This window comes from Dendrobium catenatum, unplaced genomic scaffold, assembly GCF_001605985.2.
Source record: "Dendrobium catenatum unplaced genomic scaffold, ASM160598v2 fragScaff_scaffold_397, whole genome shotgun sequence".
Lineage (NCBI taxonomy): Eukaryota > Viridiplantae > Streptophyta > Magnoliopsida > Asparagales > Orchidaceae > Dendrobium > Dendrobium catenatum.
Window position 1 is genome coordinate 58,596 of NW_021318859.1, and position 21,697 is coordinate 80,292.

The window sequence follows — 21,697 nt, forward strand, 5'->3', positions numbered from 1 at the left end:
TAGTTTGCTGAAAATGGAATACATTATAAATGGAATGCCGTGTAAAGTAAATTCATTCTAAAGTAAAATTAGTGTATTTAATTTAAAGTTGTTTAATTGGGTGTAAAACGAAATCAATAGATAATTATTTTTGTGTTTGGTTTGGAGCAAAATGAATATGTAAAGTGATAGTGGTGACGATCGTTGGCTATGGCAAGTGTGGTGGTGGTCATGATTGCTGGCAATGTTAGGTGTGGTGATCGCTAGTGGCAATTGGAGAGGCTGATAACACTGCAGTGGCTGGCGTCAATGGCTAGCTATGTTTATGGCAGCAACTAGCAAGCGACAACTATTGGCAGCAATTAGAGGTGGAGGTTCCGATTTGTTGCTTGTGGTTGCTTGTTGTAGTAAATGTAGAAAATTTATAGTGTATCTCACAATTTGCCGATTTTCAAGTATGTCAAACATGAACTAAAGGATGAATTGTTTATTCATCAATTAATTACGTTGTATTTAAAATCCACCCTATCAAATGCCCAAATTCTCAAAATACATGCATTTGGAATACATTACACTATAAATGCAACAAACCAAACATCCTCTATATCAACTTGTGTTGCTTCTTTTGAGAACATGCTTTATTTATTGATGCTTTCAATTGCTTTCTTTGTTAATATTTCATTCATCGATGCCTTTCTATACTTTTTATAAATCATTTTGATCTTTTATGCACTGACAATGAAAAAAATGAATGTAGGGCCATCAATAATCTGGTCTTTAGTTGATCCGACCCCACCTCAAGATTGATTTGAAGCCATTAGATCTGATCTTGAGCTGAACTAGGCTTGGCTATAGAGTGTTTCCATTATATTTTTATTTGGGCCAAGTTTGGGTTATTTATTTCTATTCAAGGTCAAATTGGATCAAAATATTGGTTCAATTTTAGTTCTTTACAACAAATTCTTACTTCAACCTACAAACACAATCATATATATATATATATATATTGATTCATTGATGCATAAACACATCACTCTAAGACCAATATAAAGTTATTCCTATATATTTGTATAAATGCCTTTGCATGCATATACATTTTCATTCAATCCCGTGCCAACTTGAATTGGATTCATGTTCATTATGAGCATGGCATAGCTGTTGATTTTGATTTGAGAAAATAACTGATCCAATATTTGAGAATGATCATCAATTATCCGAGTCAAATTCATACTCCCACATGACGTAAATGGTGCTTATTGCTTCAAGTAATCAACTATTTTGTATTTAAAATCAAACATGATAGCCATCATTGTGGATATTCGACATCTAGTATTACTTGCTTCCCATGGAAAGAAAAGAAAGTAAAGAAAAACATCTTCTGCAGCCAAAAAATTAGTACCTTGGCATCTGCAAAATATGTTTTTAATTTTTTATTTTTTAATTTGTTTAATATAGTTCTAGGTCTGTAGATGCATTTTCTCTCTTAAACACCGGCCCCAACAGACTTCACCCGTCTGCACACCTCACTTTCATTTGATTTCTAGTTATTGCACCTTTGTTGGTTATGCATTGCAAATTACCAAAGAAGTTTACTAAAATAGCATTCAAGTTGTTAATGATTTGGTTATGTTGAACTTATGGCCTTGTGCAAAAATGAATTGGATTTATTTGTTGAATTTTATGTTTAAAATTTCTAGTTAGGTCATTTATTTGAAGTTCTTATGAAGATATTTGCCCATCCCAGGGACCATTTTGTGCAAGTTTGTCTTTATAAATTTTCAGGCTTTATCATTTTATTATTGCTTTGTCCATATGGAAGCTAGTGCTATGAAGATGTAGGTCTCCCTTTTTGCAGCACTTGCTTTATTCCTTTGCAATTTTGGTTGTATTTATTGGAAGTGTATATCATAAAAAAACTTCCTAGCAAAAAAATGATGCTATATTACATCTTTTATAAGATTTTGATGTCTAGTTTAACATTCTCTAGTGAATGTTTTTCTTCCGCTTAAAAGTTGAATTATCCTAGGCTAGTTTTGAAAAATCTTTAATAATATGATTGCGTCTGAGTTTTGATTATATAAATTGATCTTTACATTGTAAATATTAAATATCTTATTGTGCAGCCTGTAAATAGTGGGAACATCGATCCTGCAGTGTTGGCTTCTCTACCTCCTTCCATGCAGTTGGACCTTCTTGATCAGGTAACATGTTGATGAAACATAGCCTGTTTGTCTGACCTTTTGAAGCCCTTCTTTTGACATTAAACTTCTGCTGATTTTCTCTTAATTTTTTCTTAAATTATTTTCTACTTTTAAGATGCGGGAGAGGCTGATGGCTGACAATAGACAAAAGTATCAAAAAATTAAGAAAGTAAGTGAATTAACACTTTATTTTTGTCAATTTAGGATCTTAAGTGATGGCCTGATATTAGTAAAGGATTATGCAAATTAATTCTGTTTATTTCTTTTTCAATTTCTTTTTTCTGTTATTGCATGTGACGAATTCCACTTGTATATTCCTTGCACGATGCATTTTATTATGTAGCCTACTATGCAAAATATAAGATAATGGTTGCGCCCCATTTTGAATGTGCATCATAATCCAATTCACAATCAAGTAAAAAGGACACCTAGTTGCAGAGCCAGGAATGTTTTTTACCAATAGCATAAATTGATTATTTTAAAAATATCATCAATATTTTAAATCGGAGATTATAACCTAAACCTTAAAATTTTAGAGGGGAGTACAAAGTGAATATTTATATGAGAATTTGATAGGAAATAGGAGAGTTTTCAACCCAAAACAGCAAACCACAAATGAAATTTGTAAGAAGAACACACCACAAATCACTTTTATTGTAGGAAATAAGAATGAAAAGCAACAAGATACAAGAATCTTCAATTGGAGAGGAAGATCCGACTCTCCCAAACCCTAGCCGGCGGTTGAAGCCCAAATTCTCTAAGCACAAACTAATTTCAGCCAAAATCAATCATAACCCCCAACCTTAGTGTAAAACAATCTATTAAAAGCATGCAAATCAAAACAAAATACCCAAACAGCCCTTCAATTCGAATTTTCCACCTAAACAATCCATAAATACCTTCTACATATAGCATCTGGGCAAAGGAGGAGAGGGGGGCGGACCCTGTTGGGTGGAACCTTTGTTTTGCCTACTATAAACCTGAGCCTGTCCACCTGGACTGACTGGACCGGTCCAGAAGGACCGGTCTAGCAGAATTATATTTTTGTAAGCAAAAATATATTATAGATAAAGTCATATTAAAGTTTTGGAGAGGGCATGCACCTTCTCATTCTCTTGATGCCTTCTACGTATTGGTTGAAATTATTGCCCCTGACACCATTTACCCTCTGGTTGAAATTTCTGTAGTACTCAGTATTTAGCTTGGTTTTTTCTACGTGTTGTTCAGGATTTGTTAAGACATATGCATGATTCGTTGCAGCTTATTGTATGCGTAGAATGCAATAATAATTATATACAGTTACATAACACCTGATGTTGACTGTCAACTTATTACTCACCCCAACCCTCTCCTCTGTCATCTAATGTGAGCTTCTATCACATTCTTGTTTAAGGATGACTAGCGTAGTTATACTATGTTAATGAGGGATTTCTTGTTTTAGATTCATTGTACAGGTTAATTTTATTATGGTAATGAGGGTTTTCCTTACATTCTTCTTTGTTCATCATCCTTCTATATATAGGGTTGACGTATTTTTTTTGTTTGTTACTTCACCATGAGGTGGATATTAAATCTGATTACCAAATGAAGTTCATTCATTGTGTCTGAAGAATTTTTTTAAATGCTTTGTTTGTAGTTCAACAACTAGTAACTGGGAATTTGGGCACCTCGTTCACATCTACGAAATCTTCATTGCTTTAGGCTACTGTCAAGAGCAAAAGATTTTGTTGTCACAAATTAATTTTTTAATGTACTGGTAACCCTATTTCTTATAAATTAGTGTGCCTGCTGATACACAAATGGGTTTGTCAATTTCAACAATTGTCAGGTTCCTGCAAAGTTTTCTGAACTACAAATACAGTCATATCTTAAAACTGTTGCTTTTCGCCGAGAGATAGATGAAGTGCAGAAATGTTCTTCTGGACGGGGCTTTGGAGATTTGCAAACATCTAGGATAGCTTCTGAACCAAACCGGGAATACATATTTTCCTCATGTTTTACTGGTGACAAAGAGTAAGCAAAAAATTAACTTTATTTCCTTATGAGCATCTTAGTTTGTTGGATTATGAAATATCCTACTATTTTTGTGGATAATTTATTTTCACTACTGCTGTTTTTTTTTTTATTGCTTTCATTCTAAGTTTTAGCTGCATGCTACATTCAGTGTGGGATTACAATTCAGTTGATAGGGCCCGGGCCTCGTACTTATAAAATCAAATTGACCATAAAAAATACTTCTTTTGTATTTTCTTAAATCAGGATGCTGGCTACCACTGGTGCTGCGAAAAATGGTGATATTGTTAATCAAGAAATGAGGACTACTGCTTCAGATACATCTAAGAGAAAATTTTTTATGAGCCCATCAAAATTCAGTGGAGACATTACTTCAAATGCGGTTGCTGGGGAATTGTCTCAGGATGTTGAAACGTACTTGGATGACAGGGGGCGTGTCCGAGTTAGCAGAGTTAGGGGACTTGGTATTCGTATGACCCGAGATTTACAACGGAACTTAGATATGATGAAAGAGCATGAGAAAGTGTTTCCTAATAAGGATTTTAATAAAATCACTGAGCCGATTTCTTATAATGATGCTTCTGATTTTTCAGAAGGTCACCCCCAAACTGATGGCATTCCAATTCACTCTTTAGTCAATGAGAAAAATAGCCACCGCATTAGTAGATCAATACCTGGTGAGGGAATATGTGAGGAAACTAAGAGAAATACTGTGAAATCAACCACAGTTGCTGGAAAGAAAACTGCAATCGAGATATCCTTTTCAGAAGATGAGATTGGAACTAAAACAATAGATGACAATTTTTTCATGAATCTAGTTTCTGAAAATCGAGCAACAGAATTATCTTATGAAAGCTTGTCCTTGGAGAAAAACATGGATGATTTCGAGCCAGAAGGCATTTGGGAGTATGGAACTGTTGATGAACAAGGTGTAAGCTTTAAAGGAGATGATAATCAATCATCATTTGTTGAAAGTAAAGGTTGTGAAGAAGATGAAGTTATGTGGGAGGAAGGTGCTTCTCTTGTCTCTCATTCAGAAGAAAGTGAGCAGGCAGTTTCTCTAGGGTTCCTGGAAGAAGAAGCTGATCTGAAGGAAGCAATAAGAAGAAGTCTTGAGGATATTAAATCAAAGCAGTCTTTATCCGTGGTTCCTATCGTGGAAAATATGAGGAGAACTGGTGATGATAAAAAATCATTAATATCAGTGAAGAATGATCTAAATATTGAATTTCCAATAGAGAGGAATCAGTTGCAAAGTGTTTTGATGGATCTTGAAGAAAAGGAATGCTTTCATGGAAGTAATGCCCATCAGATCATTGTTTCTTCCGATGAGATACTTTCTACATCTGTTCCTGTAGGCCGGTTTGATGGAGAATCAACTCTGAAAGTTGATAAAAACAATTTAGCTGTTTGTAGCAATGATGTAGGGTCATCACATGATATTCAGGATAGAGAGCAAAGCATAAATCTGTCATCACAGGAAAATCTATGCATGATTGATTCTAAGCTCGTGGCTGATGAACCTAATTTGGGCAAAAATGATGACCGTCATACCCCTGAAATTTATCCTAACATTAATTTTGAAAATCCATATAGCAGATTTGATACTGGTCTTGTTGATGCTCCGAGTAATTCTGCGGCTTTCCTCTCGACTGATAGTTCAGGAATAAGGTCTAGCATAACCTCTGATTCTAGTGCAATGCATGTCATTGACTTTTCTAAAATAAATTCAACAGAAAAAGGGGCTGTTGATGAACTACAAAAAATGGCAGACAATGAAGTTTACAAGCATTCTGCTGAAGGGTTGAGTTTTAGTGAAGAAGCTTCAATGCAAGAGGGTGATAAGATTGCTGCATCAAAATCTAATTTGCATGACGAGATCTTTCTTCTTGAACAGGAGCGTGCATTTCTTGGAGATGAACAGAGAAAACTAGAACGCAATGCGGAATCTGTGAGCAGTGAGATGTTTGCTGAATGTCAGGTTACAATCACCATATCTTCATCATTTTCCCAAATAGGCTTGCTAATATAGTTTGTAGAGTAAGAAGTTCACTTTAAAGGTGATGTTGATGCGTGTAAGTTTTGATATGTTTTTTTTTGTGTTGAATATATTGTCATTTTATTTCAGAATACATCTAATTGTTTAATCGGTCTAATTGTAACTAAATGTAGATACCAAAGTACAGTTATCATATTGACAAATCTTCTAGATTAATTTCTTTTATTTATTTAACTTAAATTAGATGATCATGTTTTGCGGCTCTTTATGTTCCAAAATTATTTGTTTATCATAATCTCCTTCATACAGTAGTTTAGTTATGACTTTTTTCCTATTTCTAGAAAGAGTAGGAATGCAGTTGCAGCTTTTCTCTCTGAGATGTGGGTTTGAACTGTTCCATGATGGTAAATCGTGTTTGCTTGCCTTTTAACATTCTGAAATAGGTTCTGTTCTCTGCTACACTTCAAATAGCCAGCAATATTAGTAGTGTGGAAATTACCTGATGTGTTCAAAGGTTTTTCAATTTGAAAATTGCTATTATTTGGCATATTGATATGTTAGTTCTTAATGTATGTCATTTTTGAACTTGTCATATGATATGCCTTGTAGACAAAAATAGTAAACGAACAATGAAAAAGCTGCAGAAATACTAATAATAATGACTGATTTTGGATTATGACTTTAATTTGAAAGCAAGATATAGGTGATCTATAATTCATGAGGTAGATCGGCTCTCTCAAACACCCTAGACGCCGCTAGGAAGCCCTTGAAGAAAAAGCTACAACAAAACCAAATCAAAATCTGCATAAAACAAAATAAACTCTAAACTTGGCCTTAAATAAGCTTCTCCTACTTGCCTCCTAAATCAGCCCCCCCTTGCTAATATATTTCCCTCTTCAATTTAAATTTCGATCCGGAAATCGTTCATAATTAATCTCTTTCTAAATTAACCCTCCTTTCCGAATATATTTACCTCTCCAATTTGAATTTCAATTAGGAAATCCTTCATAATTAATATCCCTTTCTTAATTGCTTTTCTCACATAATGAATTGATGTTTCACTAGGTCCCCCAAGGGCTGCCGATGTATCATCGCCAATGCATTATTTGATCCTTTTCATTATTATTGTGAACTTTACATCGACTATGCATATATTCTGTTGTTTGACCTGCTATGTATATTTTAATATTTTCTTTATTATTTAAGAGGATTAACTAATAAGATAATATGCTATTTCTACGTTTTAGGAACTCCTTCAAATGTTTGGTTTGCCATATATAATTGCACCTATGGAAGCAGAAGCACAATGTGCTTATATGGAAATGAATAACCTTGTTGATGGCATCGTAACAGATGACTCTGACGTGTTTTTGTTTGGAGGTCGGAATGTATACAAAAACATTTTTGATCATCGCAAGTATGTGGAAACATATTTTATGAAGGTATACTTTGTCCTAAAGGAGCCTTACATTTCATGGAATTTTATATTTCCCTTTCTTTCTTTGTGCTGTTAATCTGATGGATGCTTATAACTGGACTTTAAAAGTTTAAGCAACATTTTTTTGGTGTTAATTCAGTAATTACTTGTTGTAATCGGGCCTATTGGACTTTTTGTTTTTTCATTTTTTTAACCATGATGATTTTCATGAAAGGTTAACATCCTTGCTGACGTTTCTAACAAAGATTTACCTGCCTATGTTATTTTATTTTTCTCACTCTTTCGTTATGTCAGGATATCGAGAAGGAGCTTGGCCTTAGCAGGGATAAATTGATTCGCATAGCATTGCTCCTAGGTAGTGACTATACTGAGGGTGTCAGGTAAATGCTGAATCTTTATAGTGAACCTTTGTCAAGTATTTTGTGATTTAAACCATGTTAAATGTTCCTTCATATGTAGGCTGACATTCTAGAACTGTGTAGATCGCATGCTTCAGCCAAGATGCTGTTGTAAATTTCAATTTTAAAGATTCTCCATGATCCGTTCATGTGGGGGCAGATGACATTACACAATATACATACGTGCTCATCCATGCACAACTAAAATTTGTATTGCAAATGACCCATTCCATTGATAATCACAACTTTCTGAAATTCTCAGCTCAATCATTGAAGACAGATTAAATAAAATGTGATTATATATTTCATTTATTCATGAAAAGGCTGATTTGAATATGTGTTACTTGCAATGCAGAGAATGTGGCAAAGAAGAGGACCTTGTAGCAATTTTCGCTGATTTTGCTTCTCGTTCATAATTTGAAAACTATAGATTTAGTCGTTATACTGACTCATAAGACAGCTTCAGCTTTGAGAGTGTAGTTTCAATGAAGTCTGTTATAGCAGACCAAGAGTGAGAGTATAATTATCATCTTGACTGAGGTTGGAGTTGATCCCAATGACTGGTTTATGTAGGAGAAACAAAATTCATCGCCCTTTTATTTCCTAGTGATTTATGTGATATAATCTGCCAAATGTTCTAGATACCAAGTTTGGATTTAAGTATGGTTAGGCGCTCAGAGACATCATTACCAAAGGACTTAGTTCATGTTCCAACCCTTCTAGTGGGAGATGTGCAGGATCATAAGAAACACACCAGTCACAGGATATTGATAAGACTATGGAGCAAATTATGAACTGATTTCTTCATTTAAAAATAATTATAATAAGCTATCATGACCTTTTATTTACTATTCTGGGAGGTAGGGAAATATTTTTCATGAATATCACGAATCAAATATTTGGAGAGCTATAGTTTTATTTAGAAATACAGTTATTATAATTTTGAATATTCCAGCAGAGAATCGCTAGTTGCATGTAAATTTTTTGTAAGCTATTCTTTATCATTATCAACTTTTGAGTGATCAAAATTGTGTGGAGACTGCTGCTCTTGTGCACTTGAACCGCCTCTCTTTGATGGTATTTTTGTTGCTAATTTAGCTGTCCTATTAATATAATCAACTCACAATATCTGTTGATCCAATCATATTCAAAATTAGGTAGTGTTCTTATATTTTGCTGTGAAAGTAAGCTGCAATAGCTTTCTAATTTTGTATAATTTTGTTTTCCTATCTTTTTATGATACAACTTTTATCTCTTTATGAGCTTTGTTGGTGTCATAATATCTTATTATTAATGATCGGATAAGAAAAAAAAGTCTACTTTTGATTGGTCCTGGCTCACTTCAAGCTGAGACTACTGTTCTGCCTTTGCTTCCTTATTGTCTTCAAGTTTTTCTTATATTGTAGAGGAAATAAACAGCATATTATATATTCTCTAGCACGCCTTGGCGACATTTTGAAATGTTAGATGAAATTTATCTAACTTGATATCTATATGGTTGCCTTTAGAGTGCTATTAAAATCGGCTACATCTGACTTTGCAGCGGTATTGGAATTGTAAATGCCATTGAAGTTATCAATGGGTTTCCCGAACCAGATGGGCTTCTAAAATTTAAGGAGTGGGTTGAATCTCCAGATTTGAGTATTTTATGTGGTTCTCAGTACAGTGGTAATTTAAATAAAAAATCTTCAAATACAAATGGCAACACTACAGATGGAATGGGCACGAATATTCTTTGTTCTGAATCCAAAGAAAGTATTCTAGGGGCTGATCAATCATCTGACAGTACTATTCCTGATACTAAAAATAAAGTGACCTTCATGGATAAACATGTGAGTGCTACGTGTAAAAACGTTTTTTTACCTGTTGATTACCAGCCAGTAGGCCTCTAATAGCTTATAAGTTAATTTGCAGAGAAATGTGAGCAAGAACTGGCATTTTCCTCCATCATTTCCTAGTGAATCAGTAATTACGGCTTATACTTCTCCTCAAATAGATGATTCAACTGAACCTTTTGCATGGGGAAAACCAGATTTGCCTTTACTTCGCAAGTGAGTTGGTGCAAGCCTTTACATATTTTATGCTGTGTTGACATGAATGATTGTTTAGATGTTTGATGCTTTCATCTTCCTTTAAAATGTTTTAAAATAGTAAACCTTGCTTAATAGATAATTTTATGTGGCCGAAATTGCAATTTAGTTTTAGATTAGACACTCATAGTGCCGTAATGGCCTTATCATCGCAAGAATTGAAAACAACTAGTGGCTCGTAGCTCTCGTTTGCATGCATTTGCTCTCTCACAACCATTTGTGGTGATTATTATCCCATGATGCATTTAATGTAAAATTTACAGAACATCAACTATGGCATTAAAAATTATAACTTCAATGTACTATGCTATTGCTATCTTTTAAATGGTCTTTAACTAGAGGTGTAAGTTAGTCAAGTTGACTCATAAGATGGCTCGAGCTCAACTCAATAAATGGCTCGGTAGTCGTGCTTGATGAGCTAACAAGCCAAGTTTGATTAGTCTTCATTTGACTCATTAGCTAATGAGTTAGCTCGTTTAAAAAATATTAATATAAGATATAGTTAAAAATATATTAGGATTCACAAGTTTAAGCATAAAACTATTAAAAATATTTAAGTTTATATATTATTTTCTTTATACATTTTAATTTTTATATTATTTTTATTATTTTAATAATTTTATTAAAATAATTGTATTGTTTTAATCATAATCCTTTTCTCTCTTTCGTTATAAACAAGATGGCTCATGAGTTGAGTCAAACTCATATAAGCTCAAGCTCAAGCTCAACTCAATTAATTTATCAAAGCTCAAGCTATGGGTAATTTTAGTTCTACTCGACTTGTTTACACCCCTAGCTTTAACTATATAGATTAAGGAGCAAGCATATAAGTTGTGGAATTATGATAGTGCAGTGATGGATTGAATAAGTTAAAAATAAAGAGGAAGAGTCTAGATGAATTGAAAGTAGAATAGAGGAAGCAATTAAAAAATGTTTGGCACAAAGATTGGGAGAAGGAAGAATCCATCCAAAGAATTATAATTTAAATTCCTATATATTATTATATGACCTTGAACCTCTATTTATAGAGGTGATCCTTAAAGTTAAAATAAAATAGTTCAAATATGTCCAAAAATGACACATGACATTATTGCGCTTCGCAACTCAAATGAAGATAACCAAGGATTGCAAATGAGCTCCAAACAATCCATGCCAGTTAAGCCTAGAATCCTTCTAGGGTTCAAAATCTCTCACTATGATAACAAAATTGATAGGGTATTGTTGCATTAGAATATTTGTTAAAAGGATGATAAAATTGATAGGGCATTAAGGACGACAAACTCCTTAGCCACTAGTCACACGCAATTCTCATTGCCCCACGGCATTGAAGCATTCCTACCTGAGGAGCTCAGATTGCATAGCTAGCGAGTTGTTGCCGATGCCAATTATGAAGAAAATGTGCTTGGGGAGTGCGATGCAAGAAATTTATTAGAATTGGAGATTGCTGTTGACCTCTTAAGAGTAACTTAGAGCATAGGTTTCCCTCAGGCAAAAAAGAGGTGAAGAGGATGATGGCTAAATACTATAACTTGCATGTCAGAGAGAAGGCTTTCCAGATGGGTGATCTAGTTCTAAAAAAAAGTAGTAATTGTTGCTCCCTAATCAGTCCTTGGCAAGTTGGCATCCACATGGGAAGGACCATACATCATCGAGAGACAAGTTGGTCTGAGTGTTTATAAGCTACATACGCATTTGGGAAAAGAGGTACCTAAGCGGTGCAACGCTAACGACTTGAAGTTTTACCTATATTGGGGAGTCCTTTTGTACTTTTTAAAAAATTTTTCTCAAACATAATAAGAATTCTCTTATATTTTTCATTTCTTTTGCAACATCTGTATGAGTTAGTTCTAGTATAAGCAAGTCTGCAGCATAAAATTTTTAGCTTCTTGAAGTAAAAGCTTGAGGAACTTGCCGCTATAAGAAGATAACGCTAGGGGAACTCGCGTATCCTTGAGGCTAAAGCAAGGGAACTTGCCCATTTAGTGCACACCCTATTCTACTGCTCAAGAAACTTGCATAAGAAACTTAGGCAAGAGGATCCTATGATGAGCTTATACTCTCCAAGTTATTAGATGACTCACCCACAATTTTAAGCTTATTTCCAATCATTTGAATGAAAACATACTAATCCTAGTCACTCGATTTTGCAATAACGTAGATGACCAATTGAGAAGAGAGCCAACTAAGTACTCGTCTTGGTTCATGCTAATTCGTGATTTAGACTACTACTTATAAGAGAGTCGAGCTCCCCAAACAAAAAGATCTACAAGCAAGTCAAAGCCTCAGAGGAAGGAAAGTCTTTTTTCAAGCAAGGTCACCTCCTTATTCCCTGCTAAGTCACTCTGGTGAGCCACCTTCAAATTCCATAATCCAATCCACTAGCTAGCTCGTTAAGAAAAGAAGAAATGGAAAGAGATGGGAGAGAGAGCAAATAGCCCTACTCTCAAAGAGAATTCTAGCACTAATCAAAAGCAGGAATAGCTAACTTGCTCTATTTTCTATAGTTGCATATCATCAAACACTTGGTACTGAGTCCTTATGAGAATTGGCTTAGCCCTATACACCGACTCACCCATTTGCTATAATATTTACGATGAGTAGCGCACGAGTCTCCTATAACTAGTGAGTGTAAGTATTTATGACCGCGAAGACTGCAAAGTTTAGCATAAGGTAAAGTCCACTAAAGGCAACAACGAGTTGAACAATAAAACTATGAACAACCATATAGGCCAATTACCTCCTTTTGTAACAAGATTTGTAATATGTAGTACATGAGTACTGTATAGAGGAGAGTTTAGTTGATTATCCCCATGAAGACTAAAGTCTAGCATATGGCACGACCCATCTACGACAACTTCGCATGAATCTCTTACACTAAAGTATATCAGAGATAAGCTCACTCTAAAAAATATATAGTAGGTGTCACCAAGCTTCCAACTTAGAAGATTTTCCATCAAAATTTCATATTAATCTTATAACATCCTAACTTGCTAGGTACTCTTGCTTTTATGCTAAGCTCACCTACCAAGCCATTGAGTTCAGGTATTAAGGAAATCACGCCGAGTTCAAGTGCTCCCACTCCAAAACAAATCTCAATTATCATAACGTCGAACTCAAGTTTGGCGAGGTACACTTTACTAATTGCCAAGTTCCCCTTAAAATTTACTTATTTGAAAGATCTACTCAAATTAAAATGAGTTAGCTTATTATTTATGTTGCCGCCAAGTTATGTATTTGTTAAAAGATTTTAAAACAATTGATCACTGCAGAGTAAAGGATTCATGTCATGATTATTCTACATGTTTTATGCTGGCTATCGACTACCTAACATACCAATACTATTGAGTCCAAAATTTAGAGACATATCAGAGAATACATAAATAGACAAGCAAAAGCGTAAATAAAGTAAGAACAAAAAATTTCATTTAATTAATCTGCTTTGTATATACAATTCGCCTTTTGGGGTAAAAAAAAAATCTTATATAAGATGGGTAAGTGCGATTCAATTTTTAGTTGCATTCGCACCATCACTCTCTTCACTCTCCGAGGCCTCTCCAAAGAAGGCTCTTGAGTACTTATAGCGATGTTCGAGCTTGCCCATGGGGATGAGTTTTCTCAGGTAGTACTTGAGCCCTAATTTGTATCACTTGCCCAAGCGATCATCATATTTCCTTGATTAGGTGGCATACCAATACTGTTGAGCCCAAAATTTAGAGACATTTCAGAGAATACGTAAATAGACAAGCAAAAGCGTAAATAAAGTAAGAACAAAAAAAATTATTTCATTAATCTGCTTTGTATATACAATTCGCCCCTTGGGGGAAACAAAAAGAAAAGAAAAGAAAATCTTATATAAGATGGGTAAGTGCGATTTAATTTCTAGTTGCATAAGCACCATCACTCTCTTCACTCTCCTCACTCTCCGAGGACTCTCCAAAGTAAGATCTTGAGTACTTATTGCGATGTTCGAGCTTGCCCATGGAGATGAGTTTTCTCAGGTAGTACTCGAGCCCTTATTTATATCACTTGCCCAAGTGATCATCATATTTCCTTGATTAGAAGGTAGCATACTCTTTCTTAGACGCCTTAAACTCGACAGTGGCCGTGGAAAATTTAGCTTCGATGAGCTCCTTTCCTATTAGTGCCACCTCCTTCTGTGACTTCTCTTTCTCTATCGTTTCCTTAAGGGACTCAGATGTCCTGGCAAGGTCGTACTCCAATTCCTTGACTTGGTCCTCAGTAGTCAGCTTTACATCTCGCTCGTCCTTTACGCATCTTTGGGCGATGTCATAGGCCTTCTTGAAGCTGCCCTCCTTCATTGCTCAGGTTGGTGGTAATGGACTAGAATGAAGGTTGAGTACCATGTATGCTCCAACGAATTCATCGCCAAGATGCCGAGCTCATATTTAGAAGCGCCCTCAAGTACTCCTCGAGCTACTTCAAGATGGCCTAGCCTTAGTGATAGTGCCTCTTGGAGGGACGGGGTTTGCCAACTTTACTTGTTATGTACCTAGTTTCCTTCTAGGAGGAAGCTCGGGGCAGATCATCTGCATCAATCGGCTCCATTACTACATTCTCCCCTTTGCCCTTGCCTGGCACCTCAGCCAAGGGCACTAGGCAACTAGCCTGCTCAGCCTTGTCTATCGATGTCTTTTTTATTCAAGAAAGTGCTTTCGAAGACTTGACCGTTGAGGACACAGCTTTCTCCTTATTCAGTGCCTATGACTTTTTCTTTGCTTCCCTTAACTTCTTAGGGATTGAATTCTTCGAGCGGATGGGAGCTGCCACATGCAATCGCTCTTGGCCACCCCCACCTCACATGGGTGAGACAACTCCCCCAGATGCTTCAACATTGATATGCTGGTGGGGAAGTCCAACCATAGGACACCATCTATACAAAAAAATATATATTAGTACTATTTAAAAACTTGAAAAAATTTCTTATGTCTAAAAGCAAGTAGGAACATTCACCATAGGAAGGTTTTATATAGATTGTGGTAAGAGATGTGTTGTAGGGTGATCAATGTGTAGCAGCTGATCACCTTCATCATTTGCTCCTCTTTAGTCAATGGTGGAATGGCTATCTTGCTCTTGGGAAAGGGGACTAGGATAGTCTACTCTTCCCACTCAACCAGCCTCCTCATAACGAAGTGCTTTGCCTTCTAGTTGCTTATCTTGTTTGCTAGTTCTATACTTCTATGGTCTTCATCACAGTAGAGGAAATTTTAACTCTGTTGTCCTTAATGGCTTTGACAGCAAGACGAGGCATAATAGGTTCAACAACCACGATAGTTTTTGCTCGTGGAGGTAAGAAATCAATGAGTTCTCACTCGCCTCAAAGTTTTGTAGGATCTGTGCGGGTATGACTATGTAGAAAGTTAAAATTTTAGTAAACTTGCAGCAAAGTTCCTCTATGTAGAGCAGGTTTATACACTCACCCTCTTTAGGCATTCACATGGGCAGATTGGCATTAGAAAAGCAATAGGCAAAGTATATATGGTCGGCATGTCTCTACGAGACTCGTGAGGACGGTGTGGTGGTATAGTCATCGAAAATTTTAGCACATTTGTGCAACATAGCCATAACTTATAGTGAACACTCTTGGGAGAAGGGAGGTCAGAAAGGAAATTTGTATTAACTCTCACATGTGTGGACTCTACCGAGAGGCATTTATAGAGAAAAAGTAGCACGAATATCAAGGCACTAATCACATAGCATTAAATATGTAGATCATGCCTTACCTCAACATCATTAGCTATAATTTGGTTGCTATTCGTGTACTCGCACTGATAAGTAGTTGCCAATAGTAGCCAATGTAAACTCGCTTGAAGTTCACTCGACACTCGACCCATAGTGAATTCGATCAAACGCGAGAAAAATTATCTCAACCATACACACAACTCGTCACTAGCTAACATGACTAACTTGTAACAATAATGCAAAATACTAATCTTGAAAAATAGCTTAAGTATTTCATTCGTCATTCAAAATACACATAACTTCTCGTCTTAATAATAGTGATTAAGCACTCCACATTGATTACTATAGAATACGAAGTACTAGCCTTAATGTGGCAGGAACTAAGTATTTGCTACATAGAGATGAGATCATGAGAATACACACAAAGTAAAAAATCAGCCAGACATGAAATTGTTATTATACATAATCTATACATAGGATTAATCAATAGAAAGAAAATTGAAAATACAGCTGAAGAAAAAAGTGGTGCTATGCTACTAACCACTATGAAAGACTTTACATACGGGGTCATCTGCCATCTCTATCGATACTGTCCCCAAGTTCTCTATATAGCCCATTGTAAACTATCCACTCTTTACGAATGTGTTTGCCTTTATTTGGGTGTAGCTGCTCCTATTCTCTGGTTGCATGGATGAAGTTCCTTCCTCATCTCCTCGACCAACTTTAGGGCCAAGGCTGTTTCTCCATGTGAGCTATCCGCCTTGCCCACCATGTTTTGGAGGCACATCATTTTCTCCAAAACCTTAAGTGGCCTTGCCACCTCTTCTAGCGTGGTCGACTTTTGCGGAGGAATGATATCATCGGATCGACCTATGGATAGTGTGTGCTAGATCTTATGATTCCAAGCCTTGTACTCATGTTCAATTTCCTCATTAGGCATTGTTGTGCCATGCTCGGCCTTCTTTCCCTTTTCTTGCTCGTTGGTCTCAGCAAGCTCTGCTACGACTGAAGGCTTGGCAATATGGACATCTTGTGCAGGCGGTGCTCCTATGATTGACATTGAATAATCAATAATAGAGAAGTCTTTATCTAAAAACTCAAGGGAATCGCTTGGAGCGGGTCACACAGGACAGTCACCTTCATGTACAACATCCCAAGCGCCCACTACTTTAAAGCCGTCAGGTTTGATTCGCTCGACGGGTTTTCTAACAACTTGCTTGACAAAAATACAATTTATAGGCGCTCTCATATTAGTCACCTTTCTTCCTGACAAGCCTCACTTCAACTATTTAAACCTTTGTTTTTTCCTTACCTACACCAACTAGAGGTGCTTGCTAAACTATCTAGTTGGTTGTTCTAACCACAGTGGAGGCCACCTCTTTAGTCGATGTCAGAACTAGCCATGACATAGATATTTGCCTTGATATCCTTATATTAAGAGGAACCCCATTTGAGTTAGAAGAGAGGTTGACCCTCACGGCTTGCCCTTCCCTAACTCCCATAACAACGGGTTTGCCAGTTGCCACAATTCTCGTAGGTTGGATAGTCGTTGCCACTGCCACGCCAAGTTCAATCTTCATCTTCTTTCCAGCAGGAGTGACGACCGGTTTATATGTCCCTTGGACTGTTTGTCCGCCTTCTCCATCCTCCTTACTCGCCAGAGTGTAATTTCACACAGCCTTGAGCTCTTCAACCTTGCCTAGGAAAAATGCCGCCTTATTTTCTTTCTTTACACTCGACTGAGCTAAGTAGTCCCCTTATTTTTATTAAATACTTAGCACTCATTGGTCAAACAACACCACCTTTTAGAGTTTTCAAAAAGTAAAAAAACATCCAATTGTTGAGCCACTTTTTATAGAAGTTGCAAATGAGATGGTGTCACATTAGTAAACACTAATATTGAGGCTAGAGTAAACAAGGTAGTAAACTCGCATTTACTTTTTTATTAGTCATTTGGTGGCCCTTTAAAATACTTGGCATTTCTTATTCTCTTATCCTTTTCATCACTCATCATCGAAGGGTCAAGTGAGTCGGGGAACTAAATGTATACTCATATATGCATTCAGGTAATCGGCAGGTTGTGATGAAGGAACTAGTTCCCTAGTGGGGTCCACTAGGGGACTCGCCTGACAGTCAAGCAAGTTACTAGTCTATATCACAAAAGAGAACTTACCAAAATGATTAATAGACACTGCCCACTTGGACCTATCAAGGGAAGTTGTCCCTCATTGAGTAGCAGTTTAATTTCATTCATCAAGCAAGCAACACATCACCCGCTATGTATGAATACAATCGCCATGATCAATTGCTCTTTCTCAGAGTGGGAATCCTCACTCATACGTACTAAGCTCAACTATAGAAAAACGCCTACTCACAGGGCCCTCAGCTCGTCTTACCAAAATCATCTGGCTTAGATATCTCCTTTCTCATAGCTATAACTCACTCACCTTCTTTCTAATGTAATCCGAGGTCTTTAACATAAGTTGTCGGCAACCTCAACTAGCTCTTTAATTGCAAGCCCTTTCATATCCGTACTTGTTGACAAATTTGCCCGAGCCTCATCGACAGGCACTATTAAACTAGTCCTAGAGGCAGATCATCAAGAGCTGTTCAATGCCCCTCACTCTAGTCAGTTGTGAGCCGACATATTTCTATGACACTCTATGCTGAAAGTCACTTAAGTTAATATATTTTTTTATTCTTTTGATATAGTTTTTCTTGTAGCCTTTGGATCCCTATCAATAAGAGGTGAAAATAAGCATATTCTATTATTTACATTTTCAAATCTTTTTTACATCATTTATATCTTTTACTGCTTTCAACAGAGTGAGGTTTTGAGCTTTAAGAGTATTTTACAAATTTTTTTAACAACTTATTCTCTCTATTCTCATATAAGTTTCAGGTCATCTCTCATGGAGTTCACTTGCTAGTAAGGTTGAGTGTAATCCACAGATAAATTTGGATTCAATAGAATAGTATGTCATTTTTATCTTTTGTGAGTGCAATGTATAAATGTAGGATATCTAGTTGAATCTAATACTGTGATAGGATGTCTTGCTGTGGATGGAAGTTGGAGATTGTTGAAAGTATAAGTGTAGAGATGTAAAGGTAGGTAAGGGACTTTTTCGGAAGATAAGTAACTAACAATGAGGATGAATTTGGTATGAAGTAGGGAGTAAAAAAGTATACTTTCATTGAAGGTTACATTGATTGAAGTATATAGCCATCAATACTGTTTTTTGAGTGCAAGAGCACATGAGGAAGATTCATTAATAGTATGAGGAGAGAGTTTGACTTATAAGTGAAACACACGAATAAAAATAGTTATAGCTAAAAGTTTTTGATGCAAAGACAACTGGACTGAAATAAAGCGTGGTGGTGAGTGAGATCTGATTATGGAAAGGTGATGAGATACAACTGATGAGATAGCATACGGTGATAAAGCATCCTACCAAAAATGATGAGGTACATTCATGTGAAAAATCAATGTCTTAGCATATCAGATCATATCTCCCTAATATAATTATTTTTATTACAAACAACCCATCTAATTCCTAAACATGTCTACTGCTACCGTGATACTTAAAATGTCCAATATTTAGGGTTGGCTTGTAAAAGTTTCTAGCTGTTTTGTCTGATTAATTTTTTGGGGATTTGATTGTAGTTGGATAGGGGATCTGTATTCTATGCTAAATTTTTTTTTTTTTACAGGATATGCTGGGAAAAGTTTGGTTGGCCTAATCAGAAGGCAGATGATCTGCTTGTACCTGTTTTGAAGGAGTACAACAAGCATGAGGTTTTGTTTTACTTTTCTTAAATCTACTGTAAAATTTATGATTCATATTCTAGTCATGTTCTGGCATGTGAAGTTTGCCTTGCTTGATTAGACCTGGAGTTGCATTATTGGTACAAACATTTTATTTCTTGCATTGGGCAGACTCAGCTCAGGATGGAAGCATTCTACTCATTTAATGAAAGGTTTGCAAAAATACGTAGTCAACGTATTAAGAAGGCTTTGAAAGGTATTACTGGGACTAGTTTGTCAGGGTTAACTGATATTGCTGATGGCGGATCCAGCTCCCAAAAAAAAAGTGGGATCACCCTTCGCAATAATGAACAATCTGAGCTTGAGAATGATAATGATAGGCCTACCACGAGTGAAAGAAAACCTGCTAACAAATCTGGAATTAAAGCTAGGAGTCAAACTTCCTCACTTGTGTCCGAAGAATCCTTCAAGCGAGGTGGAGTAAATGTTGAAAGGGCACAGATCGTTAATGCAACAGTAAGAGGAAGAGGAAAAGTATTAGGAATAGCAAGAGGAAGTCGGCGTGGTAAATGCAAAGGAGGTGCTCATTTGAATGAGAAGTTGACAGAATCTTCTGATGATGAAATGTACAGGTCCGGCATGAATGTAGTGTCTATGCCAGAAATGCGTATGGTATGTTTTCGCTATGACATTTTTCTGTCCATTCTTTGTTGATGATTTTGTCCTCCGTTTACTTGATTGGTATGTAAAAAAAGATGTTAAGTTAGGATGCGAGTTGGCACCTACCATTTAGTTCTCTTCCATTTTTAATAGTTTTTTGTTTACATAGATAATCTGTGTTGAAAGTTTTTGCATTTTGTTGCATCTTCCTATTCAAATCCCTCCAGAACTAAAATTTTCATGCACAAATAAATCACCTTTTCATATGCACTAAATGCTTCCTTTTGGGTCTTTTTCTCTTGCAGTCAACCCGTCACCGGAAGCAAGTTAACTATGCTGAAGACACTGCCGAAATTAATGAGCTTCATGCTCCAGATAAAGCTTCCAATGAAGCCGCATTAGAGCATGATGAAGTGGTACTGAAAACCAATACATTTGGCATTAATGCTGACAGTTTCAAAGAGAAGATATCGCAAGATCACCTACATAATGCGGGTGGTTTCTGTCTGGAAGAGAATGAGATACAGGAGGAACAGCCATTGCCTTCTCCTATTGGATGGAAGCATTCATTTGAGCAAAATGATGGTGACAGTCAAGGGCCCATTGAGGATGGAAATAGTTGCAACTTTCTTGTTACTGGAGGATTCTGCATGGATGAAGGCGATCCTGATGTGCCAGCTGCAGCTGAAAGCTTTCAAGGTGAGCTTAATGACCATAGCATTGCTCTGAAGTCCAATCTAGGAAATAGTGGCCAACGTGATTCTTGGAAAGAACATCAGGAAGTTGCTTATGAAAATCTGTTACTGTTTGAAAATTTGGGTCGGGAGCAGACTAGCGGGGATGGTTCAGCCGAAAATTTCTTGAGCGCCATGCCTTCTCTTAAACGTAAGCGAAAAAAATAATATACATTGATTTCATAGGTTTTTTGCTGAATGTTTCCTCAGAGGTTGCAGTGTTTGAGAGTTTTGCAGAATGATTAGATTTTCTTAACTTCTTGTTGTAGTATGGACTTGTTTATAAAATAATTTTATTTGTAAACTGTTTTTGAAGCGGCATCCTTTTTGACTAATTGCCGAGGCCTTTTTGAACGCTTATCATCATCGGCTCTCTCGTTATAGTCCCAAATATTTGATTGCTAGCGAATGCATTGCAACGTCCAACGCCCATTGTAAATTAAATATCTTTCATAAAGAAATTTATATTTGTAAATGTGAGTCAGAGTATATGTATTCTTAGATATTTTAAGCTTGTAAGGATGAAAATGATATTTATTGATCTTCTATAGTGATATCATCTCCTTAAAAATTTGACATATTTTATATCTTATGTTTAGGTATGCAAACATACTTCAATATTCCTAATTATTTTTGCATTTCTCCGTCGAGCTTATACATCACATTAGGTTTTAATTACATATATGATCATTATGTGTATTAAATAAAGAGCGGAAAAA

The 21,697-nt window shown here is 36.1% G+C and overlaps 1 protein-coding gene across 4 annotated transcripts in view; it reads left to right on the top strand.

Moving 5' to 3' along the window:
* LOC110093477 (DNA repair protein UVH3) overlaps positions 1-21,313 on the top strand; it is a 28,689-nt gene extending 7,376 nt beyond the window's left edge. For all 4 annotated transcript variants that reach the window (XM_020818379.2, XM_020818378.2, XM_020818376.2 and 1 more), the window contains 11 exons: positions 2,103-2,180; positions 2,296-2,349; positions 4,009-4,193; positions 4,440-6,174; positions 7,440-7,634; positions 7,925-8,010; positions 9,572-9,860; positions 9,943-10,079; positions 19,530-19,614; positions 19,756-20,256; positions 20,550-21,313. In XM_020818379.2, coding sequence (XP_020674038.1) covers positions 2,103-2,180; positions 2,296-2,349; positions 4,009-4,193; positions 4,440-6,174; positions 7,440-7,634; positions 7,925-8,010; positions 9,572-9,860; positions 9,943-10,079; positions 19,530-19,614; positions 19,756-20,256; positions 20,550-21,146 — 3,942 coding nt within the window. In that variant the 3' untranslated portion in view covers positions 21,147-21,313. The remainder of the gene's footprint in view (positions 1-2,102; positions 2,181-2,295; positions 2,350-4,008; positions 4,194-4,439; positions 6,175-7,439; positions 7,635-7,924; positions 8,011-9,571; positions 9,861-9,942; positions 10,080-19,529; positions 19,615-19,755; positions 20,257-20,549) is intronic.
* The last annotated feature ends 384 nt before the right edge of the window (positions 21,314-21,697 follow it).